Here is a 14,005-nt window from a genome sequence, read left to right on the forward strand (position 1 = left end):
ACTTATTGACTCAAGATTTCTCAATTTAATTCATTTTAAATTCAGGCTGTAACACAAAATGTTTTTAAAAAAACAAGGGTGTGAATACCTTCTGAAGGCATTGTAAAGTCTTTGCCTATTGGATGTAGTCATTTACTCTGAATTATTCCGTAAAAGTATCATGTGTTGTATGTAGCCTACACTGTAATCGTTTGTGTCAATTGTTTTGTGAGTAATACATCCTGTTAGTTGAATTGAGTAAATGCAGTCCTCGTTTTACAGAGCCATTCTTTGATTGAATATAAGCTCATAAATTAGTGTAGTCATTGGTAAACCGATCTTTTGATGTCATAGGGGTATATTTTCTAAGCTGTTACGACTACTGTGACGTACCATTTGATAATAGTATTCTTTCTGTTTAAACTGTAACACGTCAGATTACTTTAAACTTGAGACTACAGTTGTGCTCATATTTAATGAAGTCTAATGGTAAATGTTATGTACACTATACACATTAGATTACACATTGGTACTTTACATCTTGGTCTAAGATCAAGTAGATAAATTAAAGCTTGGACGATGGGTGCTATAGACAGCGCATAAGCCTCATAATAATCAGTTATCTTAGAACAAATGTAATTATAGCATCTGAGTGATAATGTGTAGACTCACAAGCGGGCTAGATTCACCAGTATACATTTATGATCTATAGCCGTTAGTCACATGATAATGGAGTCAGATTGATGAATGTAGTTTATTATTATTAAACACAATTTGAACTCATCTACATGTGTGTGTTAGAATGTTATACATCTCCTCTCACCACCTGGAGGCATATCAGTCTCTGCATCACTAGGCTCTTGTCTAGACATTACCATTCAACACCTTTACTCAAACACTAGCTGCAGATAAAAAAAGCAGTGGAGGAAACAAACCCAGATGTACCGTTCTCCTTTTGTCCCTCACTTTCAGAAACAAACTCAGTCATTTCAGAGCTCTAGTCTTCCTCAATGTCTTATCATTCAGTGGTTGTTGCTCTCAGCTCCACAGAGAACGCGCCAGTTAAAAATAGATGGTATATCAACTGTACCTCAGGAATATATATATATCATGTGTCTACAACATTGTTGTAAACACAAACAGTAAGCACAAACTGACATGTGCTAGAGAATGTAGTCTAGCTGGTCTCATCAAGTAAAGTTACAAATAAACGGAATGCTTAACTCAAATAGAACTACACACACACATACAATCGCACCGACACACATAAAATCAAGTATAAAACAAAATAGGTAGAATTTTCATAATTTCCCTAAAACAGCGTTTCTTTAAAACCCATGCAGCAGGTTTCTCTCGCGCATTTCACAGACTTAGTTAAGGCAGCACTGCAGTCCTCATTGCCCTTTTTTTCAGAACGTTCGTCAAACATCTCTAAAACTAAACCTCTGGGTCTAGTGTTCGAGAACTTACAGAACACTAGACCAGTGGGTAGCTGGCTGCCGTGGCGATGCCACAGTGGTTCTTCCTGTCTTTGGCCATGTAGATGTAGCCTTTGTCTCCCCATTTCTCGCTCCAGCTGAGGAAGAGACAAAACATGTTAGTCCCACAGTTCTAGTTAGTAGGAAATTATAGATGCACTGCTGCTTTAGAGAAACGTATGACTTAGACCATAGTATCAGGACAAGAGAGGCATATTCCCCGATGAGGAAATCAACCGATCCTGTAGTGGTGACGTAACAAACAAAAAACATCCTAGGAAGATACTATGTACTGTACCTGTTCTTGACAATCCAGAATTTCTTGCCATCTACATCCTCTCCTTCAAAACCGTATCCCACCACCAGAACTCCATGGTCAAGCTCCACACTGCTGCACTTCTCCTCATAATAGATCCCTACAGGGAGAGGACATAGTTAAATTAGTGGGCTAAGATACAGAGTTTACTTCAGTATGTAAAACCACCTGATCTCAAACCTAATAGTTGATTACTTAGCTAGTAACTAGTTAGAAATATTGGTCACAATTTACTTCAAAGACAACACCATTTGTACACGGTGAACAGGACAATAGACCAGTACAGATCACTGCTACCTCAAAATTGTAGGTAGGGAATCCAATCCTTGCAAATAATGTTACACAAAATTGAAGTTGCACCGCTAACTGCTACTCACCAGACTGGTAGAACTGGAAGGATTCGTGGCTGGCATCGATGGCGACAGCGATGGGGCCGACAGACGCCACAGCCTTCATCAGAGCGTGTTCTTTGCCACTGGGGATGTCCACAAAGCCAGTTTCATTGACAGCACTGAACTCTGGTCGGTAGTGGCAAATATCATCATCCTGAGTTAAGAGAGAAGAACAATGGCCATGATTAGTAAAAAACAACATATTCCAAATATTCAAACAAGTCGGTCATTCTTGGAGACAAATCCCACTGTAATGAAGTGGAAACTCAAATTTTCAAAGTTGAAGTTGTATGTCATTCCAGATCGACAGCAAAAACTGCATGATCTGGGACCAGGCTAAAAGAACAGGGCCTTACGTTTAATAAATGCATCTTCATACCCTATTATATTTGAATTCAGACTAATAGAACACAGGGCCATACCTTGCCCACATAGGGGTAGGACGCCTCTGTGTCCAGGCCGCCGTTGTCCTTTACATACTGGAACGCCAAGTCCATGAGACCCCCATTACAGCCCTCGTTGCCCTGGGGTCTGGAGCAGTCCATCAGGTTCTGTTCACTCAGAGACACCAGATTGCCAGTCTTCCTGAATTGCTGGCCCTCTATGGCTCCGGTGGAACTGAACGCCCAGCAAGACCCACATGAGCACTGAGGGGGTAAAGGTTGTTAAACATCTTGTTACTTTTTCATGCCAGAAAACACTGACGTGCATATTACGCCAGTAATAAATACATTAAATATATATATATATATATATATATATATATATATATGGGCAATTTGCCACCTTATCTTCTGGATACTGTAAATTACAATCATGGTAAACAGCAGGCAAACAAGCCAGATAGTTCTCTGGAAGTAAAACCTTATTTAGTGACACAGCAGTGTGTGGATGAGTCATGACTCATGAGTGATTCAAGTCTCACCTGGTTCTTGATGGGAGTGACGTAGCCCTTCTCTCTCCAGTCCACGGCTTCAGGGGCCTGCAGGTAATTGGGTTCCATGAACAGAGAGCCCTTGTACTTCCTCTCAGTCGTCTGCTTGTAGCCGTTCATGAGCTGCCCGAACTCTTCGTTGGTCTAGGGAGGAAAGAATCAGAACATGTTGAAACGTAATGTCTTCCCTGTTAAGATGTGGTTTGTAATTTACCATCTGAATGGGAAATGTAATATTTTTTTATGTCTTAGGACTGTTTTAAAAGTTGTGAACTTAGCCATAAATCCTGTGTGCATCTTTAAAAGACTACGAGTAAGTTTCAATTCTCTTCTCGGGATAACTATTCCATTCCTGCTTGATAGTTGAAGAAACCTAACCTGCGAGTCTGAATACATTCCTGCTTTCATTGTCAACGCTGACACCTGTGCCTGTGAAACATTTCATACTGTATGTGCTTTAGCAAATCTATGGCATGACAACAAAAAGATCCAGCTATAGTACACACACAGTATGGGAAAGAGCTGCTGAAAAGTAGCTCCTGCTCCACAGTAAAATGTCTCAGCAACAGACTTGGACAGAAGCTCACTGGAACTGATATCAGCACCTGAAACATTCTACTGCTTTAGTTCCTGCACCTCATAGAATATTAGCTCAAAAGTCCTGCAGTGTTCCTGGATATAAATATATACAGTACAGGCATCCAGAATGCCTTTTTCCTCCAGCACCAATTTCCTCCATGTCAAGCACTGCTCAGCAAGGTGATTCTTACCATGTCACCAAAGTTGTTCATGCCCAGACGATAGGAGTGTTTTCCCATAGAGTGGTCCAGGTTGTGCATCTCAATTTTTTTCAGGTTCTTTTCCCAAACCATCCTCCTCCAGCCCTCCTCGCTCTGTAACAATGAGTGAAAAACAGTGAGAAAATATACACAATCATATACTGTCCCAGAACTATGTGCACAATCCATGCAATTAATGATAATAATGTAATAATGTAATTTACAGCTACATGTATGCACCAATTGATCAATTTGAGCCCCTTGTTGAGAGCAGTGGAGGATGGTGGGAGGAGTCAAAGGAGGACAGGCTCATTGTACTGGCTGTAATGGAACTGAGTCAAAAGTGGTTTCTAAATGTTTGATACCATTCCAATAATTCCATTCCAGTCTTTACAATAAGCCCATCCTCCAAATCTCATCCCACCAGCCTCCACTCGTTGGGAGCTACTGAGGGGTTCCTATGAGGATGTGCTCCTCTGGGTGCTTAAACACCCACCTCATGGTAGTTCTTGCTGTGCCAGTTCTTCCACAAGTGCCAGTGGCCCTCCAACTGAGAGTCAAACATAGGGGCCGCATACACAGCACTCATACAGAGCACCAACACTGCCAAGTACAGGGACATCATGGTCAAACAGCTGTGGAGAGAGAGAGAGAGCAGAGCTGAGTCAGCCTTGTATTTTCAGTGTAAAGAAGCTATATGGCATAAAATGTTGACTTTGTACCTTTGAAACAACGGCATATCTTCAACGTTATATACAACAACAACAAGTCTGGGCAGCACCTCCTACTGGAGAGTTGATCAACAACTATCCATTTGGTCTCCCATCCAGTGTTTTAACCAAGGCCAGCTTAGCTTTGACATGTCACTGACTACTACCAATGTGGTATTGTGTGAATGATTGAAAAATCTCAATTGAATTTGTTTTTAAATTACATTTAATAAAAATGTTTTAAAAAAATCGCTGTTACTAAGAAGTCATTACAAAGGGTAGCTTTAACAGAGAAAATTAAATTTAACCATCCTTTATAAGTCATATCAATTGTAATATTTACGCCAATAAAGCACTTGTGAAGTCATCAGCAGCTATTGTTTTAATTCAACCTAGGGTTCACAAACACATCACCTTGCACTTTCACCATCCTGTGAAGTTAATTCATCATAATTGATTTGATCTGCAGCCTAATAAACTGCATGCTTTCCCAACTAGTAGTAGAGTGAGGTCCACACTACTACTCCAAGTTTACTTCGATATGATGTGATTATACTTACCAACAATCACATAATTAATTTTACTGACACAAAAATACTATTTTGTGTTGTCGACATTTGGAAAGTTAACTGAAAAATTGTTTCCATCAGGTGTGTCATTACTTTATTCCGACATGTACTTTACTTGCTATACCACCATTGGGTGGAAATGTGGTTTGTGAGAACAACAAAAAAAAGCCCCCTTCCAAACTACCTTCCGCTCGACACAAAAATAAATTGATATCAATTACTTTATGTGATATCCAGAAATATTCGAGGAAAAGTTTGGTAACAGCCGGCAGAAAAAGCAACATCAGAAACGGTAGACTAATATTGTCTTTTTGTATCAATCAAATCAAAGAGCAAATGCCCCTGGTAAATGTCCATAACCCAAGATTCTAACACTGTACAAAGAACAGAATGGAAAGCTGTACTTACTTTTTCCCGTCAATTTGCAGTAGCAGGGTGATGATATTTGCTGCTGTTGTTGTGTAGTCAGTGAACAAGACACGACACTTTATACAGCCAGCTAGCTATATGTCCTATAGTGGTGGGGGCTGGCTTGTGATTGGCTGAAAGGGGACCGTATATCACACTGCCGGCCCGCTGAAAGATCATTTAAAGATCTCAGGTCCCGCCCGGTGTAAATAGCCCAGCATGTGATTCCTGACCACTTGACCGTTTTCATCGACTCCGTAAAGATAAAACATCAAATTTGATTAAACATCTTTAGTGGGTGGATTAGATTACTGGGAAGCAAAAGGGTAGAAAGACACATTGTAACATCGAGTCAGTTTCCCTTACCATTTTTTCATCTTCGGTTACTTTGTAACAGTTCTCTAATCATGTGCGGGCGCGGAGGAGATGAGAGCATGGCACGCTAATGCTTATGCAGCAATGACAAAGAAATAACCAGAAAAAAATGCTAAACATGTTCATTGAACAGTAATGACATGAATTTAGGAAGAAATGTTACATGTAGTCTAGTACCTGAAACTGAGTGGCCAACAACAAACAACAAACGCCATATGTCCCTGCTCTGTGAAGCATACAACAGCTTCAGTGTTTGTTCAACCATGTCCTAATATGATAGATTCAAATAATAGCCTGAAGTTGAGAGAATGAACAAATTAACCTACATTTATCTAGCTCAAATAAGATTATCTGCATTCTTTAGATACTGATTAATTATTGTGTGATACTCTGCTGTGTCAATAAAGTTCTGATGGGCTTGTAAATCATTTGTTTGTGTAAATAATCATTCCAATTTCATTTGAAAGGTGTCTTACAAGCCTTTCAGTGTTTTCCTACCTCTTCTGCACATGTTTTCTTTTTAAACATTGATAATACATTTTAAACCCACTAAATCAAAACAGACAGAAAACACACTAATCAATACATTGTTTCTAAACAATTGTGTAATGTCACTTTTGCCTTGTCAGCTTTAGGAATTTCTGCATGTCAACCAAACATTCACACAGGAAGAAGGGGAGGGATTCTCTTCTTGGGCTGCTGCTGAATCTGTTGTTACTGATAGGACACACACACACACACACACACACACACACACACACACACACACACACACACACACACACACACACACACACACACACACACACACACACACACACACACACATCCTGTAGATGATGTGTGGTTAGTAAAATGATTCCTTGATTGGTATTGGTGTGTCTACAAAAACACTTCAGGGAAATCAATGAATGGATGGGTATTGAATAATTCATTAGGTTTGTTTAAGATTTCCTAGTATTGATCGATCATACTAAGAAGTATGTTTTGATAACAATGCAGTAATGTATCTGTGTAACTTCAAACTTTTGCTGACACTGATTACAATCTAACAGAAACAGATGCACTTACTCCCCCTGTCAGACATGAAGTGTACTGCAGGTAATGTAACAGTCATGACCATTGAGTTCAATACAGAGTTGAAAACCGTGCATTTGGAAAGTATTCAGACCCCTTCACATTTTCCACATTTTGTTACGTTACAATCATAGTTTTTCCTCATCAATCTACACACAATACCCGATAATGACAAAGCAAAAACAGCTTTAGAGAAATGTTTGAAAATGCATTACAAATAAATAACTGAAATATCACATTTACATAAGTTTTCAGACCATTTACTCAGTACTTTGTAGAAGCCCCTATGGCAGTGATTACAGCCTCGAGTAGTCAAACGTTCATAGATGACCAGCAGGGTCAAATAATAATCACAGTGGTTGTATAGTGTGCAACAGGTCAGTACCTCTGGAGTAAATGTCAGTTGGCTTTTCATAGCCGAACATTCAGAGGTCGAGAGGTCGAGACAGCAGATCCACTTATTTTTCAGCTTCTCCTCTTCTTTCCGACTAGAGAGCGACTTCTAACGGTTAGTCAGCTCAGAAGTAGATCAGCAGGCCTACCATGAACAGAAATAGTGTACAATCACACACTAATTGCAAGTTTAGCCTACTCTGACAAATGATAAGTTGACTTAATGAAAGAGAACTAAAGGCAGGTAAACTTGTGTGTGTGGTAGAAAACCCTATGTTAACCTTACACTTCTCTCTGTCAGTTTCAACTAAATGGACTCTAGAGTGTGTAAAATAAAAACACAGGGATAATATCGCTCTAAATAAAAATCAAACTTTATTGGTTGTGTAGACAGATTTGCAGGTGTTCTAGCAGGTGGCGCGAAAGGCTTATGTTACTAGCTCCCACAGTGCAGTAGAATGTCTAGCAAATACAATAAAAATACACAAATAAATACACAAATGACAGAACAAGTCCAATTAACAATCCAGAATAGATATACGCATTAGCATGAGCATGTGTCAGAATATATATATGTGGTGTGCATGAACCGTATATTATGGAAGAGTATGTACAGTAGTAGCTATATTAGGATCAGCTATGTCGAGAATACAGTATATACACTACCAGTCAAAAGTCTGGAAACACCTACTCAAAGGAGGCCGAGTTTCATATCTTCTCTCCGCCCGCTCAGTCTTCTCAAATGAACACGAGCTGAAACACACTGCTCAATGCACACACGAAGGGGACTAAAACACTCGACCATGACTAGGGCTGTTGCGGTGAATGTATTACCGCCACACCAGTTGTCATGAGTCATGACTAGGGCTGTGGTGGTCATGAAAATTTGTCAGCCGGTGATTGTCAAGCAAATAACTGCCGGTCTCACGGTAATTGACCGTTAATTAACATAAACACACTTAGCATCTCCTGGCTTCCACGTATAGCCTAAAAGACACCGATGCAGACCTTTGGAACATTTTCATTTTAAAAAGTCGAATAAATCCATGTAATATTGCTTACACCATCACAATAATTCCATTATTTATTTTCCACAGGTCTAAAGACACATGAGAGGAAGAAAATGTAGTCTATTTCAGAAGAACGGAATAGCATACTCTGAGGTATCCTTATGTTAGTCCCTGATCTGGCTATGCCAAATGGCTGTGAGCTACACTAGTTCACTTAGCAGACAAGATTTGCTTAGAATTCTGTGCCATTATTTTATAGCATGAAGAATGCAATTGAACATAGCTGAATAAAATAGGAAGAATGTTTCTCCAAACGATTTGAGGGAGTGCTCACATGGGGCTATTCTGTGTTGAGGGGTTAACAAAGAAACAGGTCCTCCTATTTGCTTAATTTAGAGTTATTTATGCAACTGTGGTTGTGATACAAACGTTGGGCTATATGTTTAGATGTTTTATACATTCTAAGGCTGCATGATGCAACTCTAATGATGAGTTGAAAAAAGTTGCATTAAAGGCATGAGCTCTGCTTTGTTTCGTGTACACTTTTCATCAGTCTCTCATTCACAATTTGACAAGCACTTGATAATGCCTCGAATTTCCTGCCGGCATCCTCCTAGTGTGGCCATAATGCCCCCTAAAGAAATCCATGCCGTAGTGCCCTTGGGCTGAATATAATATGTATAATTCCCTTCTCCCAGTTCCATGTTCCAAAGCACCTCACTCACATGGCTCAAAATAAATGATATAACCGCCATCGATAAAAGACAGTACTGTGCAGCCATCTTCATCGACCTGGCCAAGGCTTTCAACTCTGTCAATCACCATATTCTTATCGGCAGACTGAGTAGCCTCGGTTTTTCTAATGACAGCCTTGCCTGGTTCACCAACTACTTTGAAGACAGAGTTCAGTGTGTCAAATTGGAGGGCATGTTGTCCGGTCCTCTGGCAGTCTCTATGGGGGTGCCACAGGGTTCAATTCTCGGGCCGACTCTTTTCTCTGTATATATCAATGATGTTGCTCTTGCTGCGGGCGATTCCCGGATTCACCTCTACGCAGACGACACCATTCTGTATACTTCTGGCCCTTCCTTGGACACTGTGCTATCTAACCTCCAAACGAGCTTCAAAGCCATACAACACTCCTTCCGTGGCCTCCAACTGCTCTTAAACGCTAGTAAAACCAAATGCATGCTTTTCAACCGTTCGATGCCTGCACCCGCACGCCCGACTAGCATCACCACCCTGGATGGTTCCGACCTAGAATATATGGACATCTATAAGTACTTAGGTGTCTGGCTAGACTGTAAACTCTCCTTCCAGAATCATATCAAACATCTCCAATCTAAAATCAAATCTAGAGTCGGCTTTCTATTCCGCAACAAAGCCTCCTTCACTCACGCTGCCAAACTTACCCTAGTAAAACTGACTATCCTACCGGTCCTCGACTTCGGCGATGTCATCTACAAAATAGCTTCCAATACTCTTCTTAGCAAACTGGATGCAGTTTATCACAGTGCCATCCGTTTTGTTACTAAAGCCCCTTATACCACCCACCACTGCGAGCTGTATGCTCTAGTCGGCTGGTCCTCGCTACATATTCGTCTCCAGACCCACTGGCTCCAGATAATCTACAAGTCCATGATAGGTAAAGCTCCGCCTTATCTCAGTTCACTGGTCACGATGGCAACACCCACCCGTAGCACGCACTCCAGCAGGTGTATCTCACTGATCATCCCTAAAGCCAACACCTCATTTGGCCGCCTTTCCTTCCAGTTCTCTGCTGCTTGTGACTGGAACGAATTGCAAAAATCGCTGAAGTTGGAGACTTTTATCTCCCTCACCAACTTTAAACATCTGCTATCTGAGCAGCTAACTGATCGCTGCAGCTGTACATAGTCTAGTGGTAAATGACCCACCCAATTTACCTACCTCATCTCCATACTGTTTTCATTTATTTACTTTTCTGCTCTTTTGCACACCAGTATATCTTCCTGCACATGACCATCTGATCATTTATCACTCCAGTGTTAATCTGCAAAATTGTAATTATTCGCCTACCTCCTCATGCCTTTTGCACACAATGTATATAGACTCTTTTCTTTTTTTCTACTGTGTTATTGACTTGTTTATTGTTTACTCCATGTGTAACTCTGTGTTGTCTGTTCACACTGCTATGCTTTATCTTGGCCAGGTCGCAATTGTAAATGAGAACTTGTTCTCAACTAGCCTACCTGGTTAAATGAAGGTGAAATATATATATAAAAAAAAAAAAAAATTGTCTTAAAATATACTAAATAATACGTGAGAATTTTGTTTTGATTTAGAATGGACTATTATCATGCACCGGTTTCAGAACAGGGGAAAAATACAAGTCATCTATGCACTTAAATAGCGAATGGAGGACTTAATTGTCATGCTAGCCAGGTAGGCTATATTCCTGTTGTAAAGCAAAACAATGTGCTTAATATTAGGGAAGTTGAGAAATATAGTCAGCCTAAAGGAAGCTGAAGATCCTATTTTTAATAGAAGCCATCACTGTTTCCTCACGCAATTCCATAGCCTGTAGAAATGTTGCGCAACATGAGCTCATGGGCTCTCATGAAGTGTTTGATTAGATTTTTATACACATTTGCATTGATGTCAGAGAGGATTAGAGGCACAATTGAGTGCTGAGTACCAGGCAGTTAGTGTTTGAATGTTAAATGACGAGACAGAGGCATTGATGCGAGTAACCAGTCTTGTTCAGTACATCACAACACATCCGGGTATCTCAAGCACCCCGGTAAAACAAAAGAGTTGCAGTAATGAACATTTACCAACAGATGGCATCACTGTGCCATCTTACACCCATAACATCTTCCATTTAATAAAATAGGACAGGAGGTGTCAATTCACTAACAAAACAAACCTAGTAACAATTTCCAACATGAACAGTTTAGTATTTATTTTTTATTTTTTTTCTCAGGTAACAACAACACATTTTGATATTCTCTTCACTTTTATCTCTGTCAACAATCCCTGATGGGAAACCTACAGATGAAGTCTTTTTGGTGGCTGGGACAGACACCCGCAGCGTGAAAAGACAGGGGGCTTGTCTGCGAGGACTGCGGGTTCCCGCACAGGCGTGTCACCTGAATGTCTAAGGGGAGAATTGATGGGCGAGGGAGCGGCCGACCTGTGATCCCCTGGCTCTTCGCCCAGTGCCTCAGGCCCCATGTGACTTGCTGGGGTTCTGTCTGTTGTCATGCGACCCCTTTGGCAATCAGGGTTCTGAGTAGGTGCTGGCTCAGCAATCCGAAGGTCAACCCTGTTACGACGGTACAGTGATCCATTCACTTCGACCAAGTAGGAGCGTGGTGCCACTTTCTGTACACAGGATCCGAGTCTCCAGAGGCCTGTCCGGTCCCCTGGTAGTGGCTTCATTCGCACCGTTTCACCCACCCTGAGCTCAGATAAGTCTTTTGCTGATTTGTCGTAGATGAACTTGGAGACCTGTCTTCTGTGACGTAGCTTCACCAGCACGTCTGACACCACACATGGCTCCAGGAGAGTGCTGGCTACTGGCAGAGCTGCTTTTAAGCGCCGTGCCATGAGGCGCTGTGCCGGGCTGCTATCCATGCCTTCTATCGGGGTATTGCGCCACTGCAGGATTGCTTTCCAGGCATCTTTGCCGTCTCGCAGAGCGTTTTTGCAGAAGTTCTTTGCGATTTTTACTGCGGACTCCGCCTTCCCATTAGCTTTTGGGTGTCGTGGTGATGAAATGACGTGCTCGAATTCCCATCCTGCAGCAAATTTTCGGAACTCAACTCCGAAGAATTTGCGGTCCATTGTCTGAAATTACCCTATCTGGCTGGCCATAGCGGGCAAACTGAGCCTTGCAGCGTTTGATCGTTGTCTCTGCTGAGAGGTCGGGGAGGAGGTCGATCTCCCAAAAGTCTGAGTAATGATCGACTACCAGCAGAAAGTCTTTGCCACTGTGCTGGAAGAGATCTAGACTTACTATCTGCCAGGGGCGCATCAGTAGCTCGTGGGACATCATCGTCTCTCTCTGTTGCTCAATGGCATATTCATTGCAGATTGTGCATTTACTGACAGAGTCTTTGATTTCACCCTGCATTCCTGGCCAATACAGTGTGTCACGTGCTTGTCTGTAACAGGCCTCACCTCCTATGTGACTTGAGTGCACACGTGCCAACATCTCAGGGCGCAGAGACTGGGGAATAACGACTCTCTGACTCTTGAATATTACTCCGTTTTGAACACTGAGCTCCTCTTTGACTGGCCAATATTCTCTGACGGCTAAAGCAGTTTCTTCCCTGCAGTCGGGCCAGCCCATCAGAATCACAGACCTCAATGCCTGGAGTTGCCCGTCCCTGTCTGTGTGTTGTCTGATTTGTATAAGGCGCTGGTCCGTAACATTGAGGTAGTCAGCCTGGTTGATGTGTTCAACATCCACTTGCTCTGTTTGTAAGCTGCACACTGCGTGTTATTCATGCATGGAGCGTGTGTGAGTGCCTGATGCAGTAGCCCTGCTGAGCGTGTCACTCACATACATCTCTGGCCCTGGCTTATCTTCTTATGGAGGTGATCCCTGCACAGGGATAGCTCAGCGGAAATTTCAGAGCGCCACCTATAGTACTTTACTTAGTACTCGTTAAATCTCAAACTTTCATTAAAACACACATGCCAGGTACTGAATTAAAGCTACACTCGTTGTGAATCTAGCCACCAAGTCAGATTTGTAAAATGCTTTTCGGCGAAAGCATGACACAACAGATTTTGCGGTAGCCGGCGCTACCCAAAACGCAGAAATACAATATAAAACATTCATTACCTTGGACGAGCTTCTTTGTTGGCACTCCTATATGTCCCATAAACATCACAATTGGGTCTTTTTCCCGATTAAATCCGTCATTGTATACCCAAAATGTCATTTGCTGAAGGCCAGTCTGATGCTGCAAAAAGTCCATTTACAAGACGCAACGTCACTTTTTAAAATTACAAAAGTCGCCTATAAACTTTTACAAATCACTTCAAACGACGTTTCTAAACCAACTTTAGGTATTAATAAACGTTAATGATGTATCAAATTGATCACGGGGCGATCTGTATTCGATAGCAGCAAGTCTGGAAAACATCGTCCATTTTTTCAGTTTCACAACATACTGTGGTGCGTCAGAAGAAGGGAGGGGTCTATTTGTGTTGTAACCAGGGATAAATTATTCTGATATTGATAGCAATGGTGACATCGTGTGGTATTTTCTCTCGTCTTAAACAATTCATTGAATGGCGGACGAATATTTTGTTTTTGTTTTTGGTAAACAGTTTTACCAGGGATTTTTACTCCTAAACACGTTCTTTTATAGCCACAGACCCGATTTAACCAGTTTTAGAAACTTCAGAGTGTTTTCTATCCACACATACTTATCATATGCATATACTATATTCCTGGCATGAGTAGCAGGACTTTGAAATGTTACGCGATTTTTAACAAAAAGCTGCGAAAATTCGCATCATCCATAACAGGATTTATACACCACCTTGAGGTTGTAGTTTTGTAGGGCCAGTAGCATGCTCTGCAGTCG

The 14,005-nt window shown here is 41.4% G+C and overlaps 1 protein-coding gene across 2 annotated transcripts; it reads right to left on the reverse strand.

Moving 5' to 3' along the window:
- Positions 1-939: 939 nt before the first annotated feature.
- On the reverse strand, positions 940-5,724 carry LOC110519245 (cathepsin L1-like). Of its 2 annotated transcripts, none has more exons than XM_036977607.1 (8): positions 5,566-5,724; positions 4,375-4,513; positions 3,870-3,992; positions 3,091-3,243; positions 2,588-2,812; positions 2,151-2,319; positions 1,756-1,873; positions 940-1,555 (listed from the first exon to the last, which is right to left on the reverse strand). In XM_036977607.1, exons 2-8 carry the CDS (start codon positions 4,501-4,503, stop codon positions 1,456-1,458), a joined length of 1,017 nt encoding a protein of 338 aa, XP_036833502.1. In that variant the 5' UTR covers positions 4,504-4,513; positions 5,566-5,724; the 3' UTR covers positions 940-1,455. The 2 variants fall into 2 exon arrangements, with proteins under 2 accessions (XP_036833502.1, XP_036833501.1); XM_036977606.1 differs by lacking the exon at positions 5,566-5,724 and adding an exon at positions 4,601-4,632.
- Between the last annotated feature and the right edge of the window lie 8,281 nt (positions 5,725-14,005).

This window comes from Oncorhynchus mykiss, chromosome 5 (assembly GCF_013265735.2).
Source record: "Oncorhynchus mykiss isolate Arlee chromosome 5, USDA_OmykA_1.1, whole genome shotgun sequence".
NCBI lineage: Eukaryota > Metazoa > Chordata > Actinopteri > Salmoniformes > Salmonidae > Oncorhynchus > Oncorhynchus mykiss.

Coding starts and splice junctions, on each gene's coding strand:
- LOC110519245 (XM_036977606.1), bottom strand. Junction 2,320..2,587: donor CCTACCCCTATGTGGGCAAG/GTATGGCCCTGT, acceptor CTCTTAACTCAG/GATGATGATATTTGCCACTA. Junction 1,874..2,150: donor CTTCCAGTTCTACCAGTCTG/GTGAGTAGCAGT, acceptor CTCTCCCTGTAG/GGATCTATTATGAGGAGAAG.